The 12,470-nt window shown below is 34.2% G+C and overlaps 1 protein-coding gene across 1 annotated transcript; it reads right to left on the reverse strand.

Annotated features, from left to right (window-relative positions):
- Positions 1-244: 244 nt before the first annotated feature.
- Positions 245-12,050, reverse strand: LOC143244960 (failed axon connections-like). Its single transcript, XM_076490569.1, has 5 exons — positions 11,615-12,050; positions 4,902-5,104; positions 2,103-2,235; positions 1,724-1,861; positions 245-1,452 (listed from the first exon to the last, which is right to left on the reverse strand). The coding sequence occupies exons 1-5, from the start codon at positions 11,873-11,875 to the stop codon at positions 1,099-1,101; spliced, it is 1,089 nt and encodes a 362-aa protein (XP_076346684.1). The 5' UTR covers positions 11,876-12,050; the 3' UTR covers positions 245-1,098.
- Positions 12,051-12,470: the final 420 nt, after the last annotated feature.

Genomic DNA, 12,470 nt, shown 5'->3' on the forward strand with positions numbered 1-12,470 from the left:
TAACTGAAAATTGAGCATTTTCCCCACACTGTATATTTTGTAAGTTTTTGTTTTTACCAAAAATCTACTAGTTTGTTATTCAAAAACACTTGTGCAAGTGCACTTAATTTTCACAGTATTAAAAAGATGCTAGTTAGCACTTTATGTTGCAAAGTTGCAGAGGAATTTTTTTTTAAATCAAGGTAATTATCATCTCAAGAAAAAAAAAGACAAATACACAAATGAAGAATATTTTGAAAGCTCATTTTACAATCAATATTTTAATCACAATGCCATTGATTACAAACCATTTTGATGATGTATATTTATAAAACAAAAAATATATGTCAATACACAATGCACACATGGAATTGTTATACAAACATAAAAAGATTATGGAAGGGCTAAAAAGAAATATATTGTACTTCATAAAATATTACTTAGTCAATTAAATGTTCATTTGTATACCAAATCCTAAAAGTACAAATTCTCACCTTTAATTTTAAGATTAAAAATCTTTTCTTTATAAATATGTTGACTTCTTAGGAAGATTGTGATTAAAAAAAGGGTAAAATACTATTTTGAATACAAATGTATATCTTAGTTTCTTCTTGGCAATAGGAAACACGTATACTTATGGTACATTTTAGAATATTTTAAAATTCAGTGTGCAATTAAGAATTACTCAGCTTAAGCATGTCTTCAAGTAACATGGATACATCATTACAGGTGATGAGCACTTTGTGATACATTGAGCAAAACAGCATTCCAACAATACAACTGCCAGGTACATAAAGGTAAAAGGGATTTGCACTTCAAGCATATGATGAGTTAAAATAATCCAGATTTCTTGTTTTGTCACAACATAAGAAATTGAGCATGCACATATTAATACTGACCTGACACCTTGAATGAAAAATGAGACAAGACTATGCAAGATATAGAAATAGCTACATGTGATCACCCCATCCCACAATGAGCGATAAGGCGCGCGAGCCACGAGCAACAGAAACAGAACAATCAACATCAAAGTGAGTTGAGACAACTAGCAGATATTTGTGACCACAAAATGAGTACTTATTTGGTCTGTTTTGATCACAAGTGACTAACCCTGGTTACTCATTCTTTTTTCTCACTTTCCTCTTTCTTCTGCTCCTCCAATCCTTCATCTTTCTCATCCTTCTCTATTTCTTTTGTTTCTTCTTTGTCCATTGCTTCGGTTACTCCTTCATTTGCCTTTTTTTCTACTTTCTCTTTTTCTTCCTTGTTCACTTCTTCTTTCTGTTCCTTCTTTGGTAGGTGTGTGTTCAGCTCCAGTGTCTTTGCCATTTCCTCCCAATCTGACCAATAACGTTCTTTCATTCTCTCCAAGAAACTAACAAGGTTGGAACATTCTGAATCCATGTATTCTTTCATGTCCCCAAAAGGAATGTAGTAGAACTGGCACAAATGAGCAAAGGCCACACAGTCAAGCTTGAATATAAAAATATGGAAATATATGGTTACAAAATAAAATCTAAAGCTTGTGAAAAAACATACAGCCTTGTTAGTATTCAGACAAGCCTTACAAAACAGAGCTATATGGTAAAATTGTTTTCATAAAAGTAACAAGTTTTTTTAATATATTTTTCTCCTTCTTTAAATAGGGCAAAACAGTAAAAACTATTTAGATGCAACATATTCAACTGGCATTTCATTCATAGTCTTAACTACCTTTGCACCTTCATGATAAAATGGAACTTACAAGATGGGGTTCATCTCCAAAGAAGAAAGATTTATCTTGAAGATATTCTGAGAGCACCTTCAAATCGTTCTTTCCAAACATCAAAATCTCCTCACTGCTATGACGACCAAGCCCGTGCCCAATAGCTTTTTTAACGTTCTATAAGACAAACAAGGGCGTTCTTAGTAACATGGTCAGTTTATAACAAGGAGTTTGAGAAATGCACTTCTGATTAACATATTTTGAAAATACACTTGTTTCAGAAGCTTACAGCTGACCTTCTGCACTTCTTGTGATTTGGTCTTTCCCAGAGTTTTAATAATGTTCAATGACTGATCCAGTAACTTGAAGATAAATCCATAAAAAAAAATAAAAACTTATAAAATATGCTGGTACTTACACTTTTGAAGCCCATCTTGAAGAAAAACTGAAGTATGCCTTTAGGTAGTTTTGAATTTAAAACCTGTTTCACATCCAACTGTGCAGTTTTTAAAAACTGGCTTGGATTACTGTAGCGCCACCAACGCATCACCCTGGAGCAAAAAACAAACAAACAAAAACTTATCAATGTCATGGGAAAAAAAAACAACAACTTGTATTAACAATCCTTTTCATCAGAGTTTAATGAATGATTAGCAAGCTTAGTTGAAAATTGGTTTAACTGTACAATTCATCTGAAAACATTTTGCATATAAAGAACAGTTTTAAGCAAAAGTTCTTATCTGACTATCTTTGAATTTCTCTTCTCAAAGTACATACCAAGTTAAATTTAAAACATGTTCACAAACCCCACAAAAGCATGGTTTATAACAAACTGAGGTTTCATCCATTGCTTCAAGACATCAGCAACCTTTAATACTTACAAACTTGTTTAATATCCGATATCTACAGTAAAAAAAAAAAGTTAACAAAATCCATGTTGTGCAAAGACTGGGCACTTCAGAAACAAAGAACTAACCGTTTCTGTCTACAGCTGGCTTCCATCAACCGGAACAAAAAAGTCGTATCTTTTTCCCCTTCATTTTAATAGGACGTATTCATAATAGAATATCAGTAAAAGTTCATTTTTAGAAACTAAAAGTAAATGCACGATAATGTGGTACTTAAACATTTTTCACTAAAAGCATTCCACTGTCATCCACAAATACTATCTAGGGCAGGAATTTGCTTTCACTGATGCAAATGTGTTGATGTACAAACATTGACACGAACACAATGCTATTTTATGAATTTACGGCCATTCATTTTACTGCGAGTGAAAACATTTGGTTTGCACAGCATTTTGTTTGTATGCGCTTGCGAGCAAGCGCAATAACAATGTTGTAGCTCTGCCGACCTAATATAAATGATAAAAATAGCATGCATTTTGTTTTTGAAGGTTTTTTCCAAGGGCCCTTTCTCTTCATAAATGAAATAACGTCTGCATAACCAAATCTTAAGACGACTCAACTCCTTTAGAAAAAAACATTTTAATTTAAGGATGTAACAGTCTTCATTCCAAAGATAGCCTGAGAATAACCAGGTGCATACAAAAAAAAACTTAAGTTCTCGAGCAGAAATCTCACCAATTAAAAATTACAGTTATAAAAAAAAAACACTTTATTCATGATCAAAATAAACAGAAAAAATTTAGGCTTTAAAACGCGACAAAGAGGTTTGAATACAAATGTTTTCCGATAGGTGAAGAGGAGGTTATTCCAGATTTTACAGACACGAAACATTTGCGAAAGCAGATAATATTCAAAGGAAATAATGGTTTAGTATAATCAAGTTAAATATACTCTGAAAACAGGCTTAGCTAATAACCAGGGTATTGCAGTAATTAAGTTGGGTACAATATTGAAATATTTCAGCTACATAAGACGAATAAGTGGTTGCGACATTAGTAAATAGTTAATTTTCCACACTTCTCGAGCCCGTGCACCTAACCCTTCGAAACCATAATGGTAGTTCCCTACGTATAAACAATCAGAGATATCGATTAGCACGTGACTCGTGCCCCGATTGTTAAATGTTTATTTACTCGTTATTCAGTTTGAAATAAAATCAAAAAACAGAAACGCTAAAGCTAGAGTCGTTCTTCGATTGGTTTATTTGAAGCTAGTATAACTCTACACCAGGTGTGTCTTGTCGGTAACCACGAGGAAATGGAGTATTTGTTGAAATGTTATAAATCTTATTTAATTTTTTGTACACATTATGAAAGGATCCTATAAATTAATCATATATCATTGGAAATAATGTGAAAACAACTTAATATTTGCATATAAATTGTGTCTGACAGAGAGCGTATCAAGTTTTTTATTTTATTTTAATGATAGATAAGGAATTAAAAAAGGTAAAAACGTAAAATTTGAAGGCACGTTATTATTGTCATAATTTCCAAAAACACGCGTTACAAAAATAAAATATACTAAATCGAAACTGAACAAAAAAACTATTCAGTTGGGGTTTTAACTACACACGGACTTCATCTGGTTATCGTTCTTCAACGTATAATGAATTTAAACAGAATATCATGCAGTTAATAGTAACCTAACACCAGAAACTAATATCAATTTGAGACATAGCAGCTTGGATTTCATCCATAAGAGAGAGACGTCAACGCACGAATCATTGTAGCCGTTGCTGGGTGAATTAAAGCAAAGCTAACATCGTCGTTTTCTAACCAACTCGCATTAAATCATCAATATCACACACACACACACACACATTAGAAATACCACCACGTATGAAATTACTTCTTAATAGTCAACATTATTATGGAGTCAAAAAAATCCATATGCAGAAATTCACCTGCACATAAGTGAAAAAAAAAAAAAAAACGAAAGTGCTACATATAAAAAAGTTATTTACGGTTATTTAGAAACCACTACCGATAGAACCGTTTCATGAAATACCGAAGTGAAGCTTCAATCTTCAGTCACCATCTTTTAGCGTAAATAATTTAAATTGCACACTGCCCTACTAGTTGTTGCCCATCGCTTGATAATGTTCCGAATAGCAAAAATGCCATAGGAAATTATAACACAAGTAATAACAATGTTTTACTTCATAACAAGTAGAAAAGCTTCTGCAAGATTTTGCAAAACGCCTTTTAAATAAAAGTTTAAAAAGACAAAAACTTGCAACGTTATCAACCTAAGAAACATGTTAAAACGATATATAAAATATACTCTTGGTTATGTAAGAAGCTTACCAAGATGTGTGATTGTTGAGCATAGAGATAAACGCGTGACTGATATTCTTCTGATCGGCGCTCAGATCGATGTCAAGGTCTTTCTTAAACAGCTTTGTTAGTTCGCTGATGATAATATCCGAGTCTGCTATTTCTTCCCCATTCACCTCCACAAACGGAAGTTGTCCCTTCTTGGACTTGAACTTCAAGCGGTGGTCTACATTCTGGAAGAATTAACTTACTTTATCGGAAGTTAACGTCAAACAAGTATACCACAGGCTAACGTGTTATATCAAATTATTTGTATTCGATAAGGTAAAAATAAATCAAATTTAACTTTCAACTGAGTAAAATTTAGTACAGTTTGACGTTGTTTTAACACAAAACTATACAATGGTTCTGTCCATTGGAGAGAATAGAGAGATCGGATTTTATCGTTGCAAGTCTAAGCCTACCTCTGACCTACAACTAAGCAATGTTATACACTATAGTTTGTGCTTAAATGTTTCGCGCATATAACTTTAAAAGTAAACCTATATCACATAGTAAAATTAGGGAACAGGCTACAATATAGGTAAAAATTTTACCTTAACAAGAGGGGTATCTGAAAAAACAGGACCCTAAAGTAATAAATATACACACCTATCAGGTTCAACATCCATTTTTTTTAGCTTCAAATGAGAGAACGTTAAAAATATATCAGTGCTCCAGCGAATAATATTCTACATCACTATATGCAAAGACTACTCACGGAGGTTTATTAGTGATCCTTTTAACGAGAAATTTGAAACTTTAAACTGTTTCAACAATCGGACGGATAAGTAGTTGATCATAAAACTAAAGTTAACACACCCGCCCCCAAGAAAAATATAAAACAGCACAAGCTTTGCAAATGCCGAAATTAAAATTGTTATGAGAAATGTTCATAAAAAGTAACAGCGAGAGATTTGAGAAGTCACATACGACGAGAGCGCTCAACGCTAAGCCACTTTCCAATTACACATACATACCCATCCTGACAAGCAAAGTACAATTTTCGCATTTATATTTTTAATATGCTACGCTTCGTTTACCTCTAAAAATTTACTCTAAAAACAGAGTATGCTTCTTTTTTTTTTTTTATTATTATGTTCTCAATTTTTAAATATAAAAATTAGCATAACTGATGGGTAATCTCAGACACAGACGCAATTTTTACTTGTTATTCATAAATACATAAATCATGCAACATTCCTTTTGTTGACTACGAACTCGGCTCGGTGGTTAAGGCACTCGACTCTAATCTGAGGGTCGCGGGTTCGAATCCCCGTCGTACCAAACACGATGTTATGGTCAATCCCACTATTCGTTGGTAGCCCAAGGAGTTGGCTGTGCTGGTGATCACTAGCTGCCCTTATTTTAGCCTTACACTTCAAAATTATGGACGGTTAGCACAGATAGCCCTCATGTAGCTTTACACGAAATTCAAACAAACCAAACAAATTGAAAACTAAAGAAGGATGAATTTTCTCCTTGATATTACGTTAAATGTCTATTTTAATTGGTCAATAACACTGCGCGAGGAGAACGCTCACATGTTAAAAGACAGGGTTAATACCGGTGAAGTAACCACTGTATGATGAGTTATGATTAGTTATCCCACAGATTCACTATTATCGCATGATTATAATTAATATTAACATTGTTAATTAAAACAAATACATTATTAACTCGAGATATCTTCACGCCGCTGTCAAACTGTTGTGCTAAAAACAAAAACAAAATATTCAACCAAAAACAAATTTTATATTGGTCTTTTATCTCAAATGTGTCGTAAATTTTCTAAACTTAGACAAATAACTACACGGCGTTTTATTTGTAACTAATAAAGGTTAAACTTCATTTTAGAGTAGACAAACGTCAAGCTTTAAAATTAAAAATTGCATATTTTAAAGTATTTATAGCTAAAAGATCTAGACAGTACATGGTTTCTGCTATTACGATTCTCATTAGAGTGGAAAATACTGATAAAAACAACACTGCTACAGACTACTCGTTTCCATGTTATCAGATAATTAACTTTATAAAAGCTAAATCGTCAGACCCTTAGCCACGGATTTCTTTCACCAACCTTAGTGGTGCGCAAGTCAAACAATTTAAGTCCCATTAAATTTAAAAGGTTCTTTCTTTGTGAACCTGACGATGACCGAAGAAGGTCGAAACGTTGTTCGCTCTTCTATGTAAAGTGTTTTCTCAGCCCGAACGAGCCGTTTTTGCATATAAATTTGTATTAAATTTTGTTAGTATTTTCAATCTATGTCAAAATGCAAGAATTGAGAAAAAAAACTTGTACCAAAGAAGTCATATTAATAACGTTATATTTAAAGTTGCGTTACGTAAAACAAAGGTTACATACTCTCTAAACCAATGTTTATTGTACAGTGAGGGGCCCTTTATCTAATACATCATGCTTACGCAAATTAGTTACATCCTGGAGATCAACTGAATAAATAATGAATTCTATCAAGGGGGGGAGTGAGGGAAGAATTGTCCAGCAACCCTGATGTTAGTTCGACAGTTACACCTCAACCCCCGGCAACAGTCCATTCGTAAGAAAAACTTATCTTCCTCATTCTTCACTCCCAGTCATACACATGTATCATGAGTCTGGTGACCCCCCCCCTCGACATTCAACGTTCGCAGAGCCTCTGTGTGTAATGCCCGAAGGTTAAAGTGACTCAGGCTGGAAGAATGAAGTATACACATGTGGGATGCTAGTTGGAACACCAGTTGTTTTTTCTGTCCATGGCTAACAATGGTCTTTATATTCGCGATAAAAGTTAAGTTTAACGCACACACTCTCTAGACTGTTATTATTCTATTACAATTATACAGTACCAACATTTTTATCAAATGTAAGATTAACGCGAGACTTATCGTTTCTGGGTTGGAAAAAACTTAAGCATATTTAATTGAGGTACTTAAACTGTTGATAAGTTAGGAATTATAAGAGTAAATTAAAAAACAACTTGAAAAGTATTCAAAAATGTTTCTAAAATAAAAACCTGAAAAACAAATGTTACCAGTTTACATTCTAAGCTAGAAAGATTATTATAAGGCTTAATTTCAATGTACAGGGTGGCCCGCAAGTCCCTACCCATCCATATGTTATATTCAATTACGCAAGTATTATAAATTTTTCTTTTTTTTTCAGAGAAATATGGCCGATGTAAGCCCATGGAAGGAAAATGTCTCGCAGAACATGGCGTCGCATAATAGTATGCAGCGAGAATGAGGGACAGCACACAGATACACTGGATACATAAGATATATGGATGGGTAGGGACTAACGGGTCACCCTGTACATTTTAAAAGAAACGGGACATTTTAGAATGGGTGAGTCGAGAACTGAAATAGCTAAAAAGTACTTCAGTCAACTAAACTATGCCTACTAATTGAAAGTGAACAATATAATCGAGTCATAAGATAAATTGCAATTATTCCCATGTCCATCTAATTACCGAAATAAAAGCTTCAAAAAGTATCTGAAGATTTTGAAAAAAAATATGCGTAAACAATTTTCCAGTATTAAAGATGTGAAACTCGCTAGAATGTAGCAACTTATTTCTTCTGAAGAATGTATATGAAGCACATTTATTAGGTTACAACCTGCACAAACGTGGCCAGGAAATGAAAGCACTCATTGTTTTTTCGCCCTTTTAGTTGCGTTCACGAAACCAGTAACAGTCACTTCCAGTTTACTACCGTGGTATTGTACACGATGCAAATAATCCTATAGCCGATTAGTAATAGCAACTAGCAGGAAATGACGCGTATTACCCAGTAATCATTGATCTATGAGTAACTGAATTTCGCTGTTCATCTCCAGAACACTGAACAGCCTGCGTTGTCACCTGCTGCCACAGCTTCCTGTAACACATTAATTTCGACGTTCAACTATTGGTAAATTTTACTTGCACCTCTTCCTGCTAACAGGCAAACTAACTAGCATGTCTGCATTCAACGCTACCATTACATTTAACATAATTCAACCACTGCTATGCTACACAACCAACAACAACTTCTATTATATAGGGTTATTAACACAAGAATGCAGTATTATGCAATAATTACTAGCTTTCTGAAAGCAAACTTACACTCCATGTTATAATTAATTACTTACGTTCTGCTTAGACAGTACGACAAATAAATAGGCAGATACTTTAGAAGTGATCATGAAGTTAGAAATTTAAGTATTGAATGGATATGAATGTCTTATGACATTCATGGCAATTTCTTGCAAGTGATAAACTTTAAATACATGGTAATTTTAAGAGCGTCTTTAAAGCTTTTGTTGATTATGGGTTTTGAAAATACCTGTTCAAAGTACAGGTCTAAAATTATCTACAACTAAGCATACATTAACATGTTTGTTAAATACATGAATATTAATCGACGATGTATTAAAAGTAATTAAAAAATTTAAAGAATTTCTGATGTGAACGTCATTCGTGCTTCGACAAACCTTCGCTTAGTTATGGAAGGATGATTCATCTAACTTCTGGGAAATATGCGTGGGATAATTCGTATTTCTATGTAGTTTAAGATCACCATTTCCTGCCCACTTGACGAACTTTGTCAGTTGATAAACAGTCGGTAAAAGTGTTGTATTGATTGTTGTACAAATTGTCGCATTTACCATTTCAAAAACTCGTTCATGTCTAGTTTAGAATGACACTCCCGTCTTACGAATGTCATACGAGTCTGGTGAAAGTTAATACAGAAACCGAGACACCATTACTTACTTCAGTACGGAAGGAGGGGGAAGGTTGATAGATGTGTTGCTGGAGGCATAGATTTCACTCATATGTAAAAACTGCTCGTTTGGGTTAAGAAAAATAATTTTGTCAACCCAAACGAGCCGTTTTTACATATATTTGTCTCTACAAGTGGGTTTTCTCGACATCACTGATTATAGATTTAACTCAATATACATCGTCAGGCGGTGTTCATTTGTAATAACGTCTTCTAACATAATGTAAGATGTCAAATATATTATATGGATTTTTCGGTTTTAGTTACTACTCTTACTCTTCCATATAATCTAACACATCCAGACTAAACTTTGTTCAGTGACAAAAAAAAAAAAGGTTGTGCGCCAAACCGCCAGAAAACCAGACTGAAAATTCCTGTCCATTCAAAAGCACACATGCAAAACCCAAAATCACAGAGTTCGCCGCTTTTTCTATTTGATCATCTATATCCACCCTCATCTATATTTTGGTCCAAATCCCACCCAGGAAATAAATATTACATTTAAAACGTATTTGTGAGTGTAAGGGGAGCATTAGACGTTAACAGGTTTAAGATTTAAAACACCTAGAGGTAAGTTCAAAATAATTCTTTCTATTCTAGTAACAAGGTTTGTTCATACTTCTAGTACAGAAGAGTAAAGCTCTTTGAACATTACTCTGATCTTACTTTTTATTACCAGTTTTGCAAATATGTAATTACAAAATCTCAATCAATTAAGAGAACTACACGATTTTTCGTAGCGTTTACTTTGATAAAATATAAAAGTTCTTTTAAATGTTATTTCTTGTTCTAAACTGAAGTGTGAGAAAAAGATACAACTAGATTTAAACATTCATAAAAGATGCCATCGTTCCAGTTTGTTTTCCATCATTATGTTCGTGTATGTACTAGATACACAGGTATTTGCATGTAATATTTTAGTATAGAAGCACACGATGCTACTATAATAACAAATGGCAATCTACAGTTTCTAAGCATACTAAAGTGGTTTATTGTGGGCAAAACATACCAGACGTTTCGACAGGGCATGTCTATCTTCATATCACATTGCACGCAAGTTTTTATGTATTTTAATAACAAGTTAAGAAAACTGTTTTAATATTACATACGTTTTACTAGTTACACACAGTTACGAAATAACGATTTTTTCTTGATAATGTCTAAACGTATGTGCACCAGGAAACATATTTTACGACTTTCATTTCTCAGACCTGTTGTCACTTTATGATTGTGTCATGTTCTCCAAACATGTTTTATGAAATTCATTATCCGTACAAGATTACAACAGTTATCTATACAAAAGTGAATCTAAATTTAGAAGATATGTATCAGATAGAGAGAGGGGAAAGCTGAAAAAAACAAAAGGCACTAGTTTAATGATAATCCTAAAATAGACTTATCCTTAAAGTTACTTTGGTTTTCCTAATAAAATATGGTTTTACGTAAACATAGTTTATGATTAAACACTTGTGCAGATTCCTTGACGCGTGTATGTCATTGCCACATACCTCGTAAATCACTATTTTAAGAAACATAAAAAGCGCTTTTCCTCAACCATTCTAGAGGCCAGCTGGAACAAATGAACGCCCTAAGTCTACATTCCTTGACAGCCCGTCCTCCCCACCATCTCGTCATCACCAATATAGATCGTTCTAACGATACCAATATAGGAACAAAACCTGTGCTACAAAGTAGTACAACATAATGTTTCAGTGTCTCGTTTTGTGGTTTTTACAGTGCATTAGCAGATAAGAAAGAACGAAATCATCCCTCACTTAGAAACTACGCCTGTTCCTAACTGTTTGGTAAATTCGATAATCCGCACCGTTAATTTCGATGTATAAATTAAAGTACTATTTTCCTTCGTGCGGTGCAAGATTTTACCTATTCTAAACGACTGCTTAACTATTTACTTCATAAACCAAGTTGTATTTTCTCACCTCGTACTTTAGTCCTGTCATTCGCAACCATGTTTCAACTTTCAGACAAAACGGAGATGCCGAAGGCGCTACAGGACACCGCACAAACTGATACAAGTATACGACATCTTTCTCGTAATCAGTTTTGTGCACGATAGGCCGGTTTTTGGGTTGGGATACATTCTTGGTATTATCCTCGTCTTTAATTTCATTATTAGTTGTGTTCTCTGGTGCAGCGTCGTTTGTTGTTGTCTCGATAGTCGTGCTTTCTGTGCTCGTCATGGCTTTAGCTGTCAAGAGGCAAAATCTCCTTCAAAATGGCGTGCGCTAAGGTATCACAGAAGCGATGACGACGTATTCTACGATCCCGAACTTCTCCTCTCTCTTCACTACACGAAGAGCTACAGTCTTTCTTCTCACGGTCGTGAACAACGCGTATGTGAAGCTTTAATCCCATAGGCTGAAAACGTCATATCCCGGTTAATGCGCACGCACCAAAATAGCGATACAACGAATAGGGAACAGGCTAGCAGGGATTTAAATTTTGACAGTATAAACCCTGCAGAACGAAACTACGTAGGGTTAAAAGGCAATCAAATCATACATATCCAAACTATCTAATGCGAAAGTCTCACCGAATTCACGTGCATGGCTCTGAAAAGGAAAGAGTACCAGAAAGTATAAATGAAATGCACTTCTAGCACGCAAGTTATCATAATGAAGCCTAAAATTACCTATAATTCCGAAGATATAAAGAAGTCTAGATCGTAGCTGTTGCTCCCAGATCTATAATGATCTAAAACCCGATACCAAAACGAAACGGGGTTATCTAAGTACCACTCTTCAGTTAGTATAAACATTAACAGTAGAAACAGGC

Source organism: Tachypleus tridentatus, chromosome 2, assembly GCF_004210375.1.
Source record: "Tachypleus tridentatus isolate NWPU-2018 chromosome 2, ASM421037v1, whole genome shotgun sequence".
Lineage (NCBI taxonomy): Eukaryota > Metazoa > Arthropoda > Merostomata > Xiphosura > Limulidae > Tachypleus > Tachypleus tridentatus.

What these genes read in the sequence shown, in the direction of transcription:
- LOC143244960 (XM_076490569.1), bottom strand. Translation starts at nt 11,875, where the DNA reads ATGACGAGCACAGAAAGCACGACTATCGAGACAACAACAAACGACGCT. An exon ending in CTCAACAATCACACATCTTG is followed by an intron (nt 2,236 to 4,901) that starts GTAAGCTTCTTA and finishes TTTTTGCTCCAG; the next exon opens with GGTGATGCGTTGGTGGCGCT. An exon ending in TTGGAGATGAACCCCATCTT is followed by an intron (nt 1,453 to 1,723) that starts GTAAGTTCCATT and finishes TTTATATTCAAG; the next exon opens with CTTGACTGTGTGGCCTTTGC.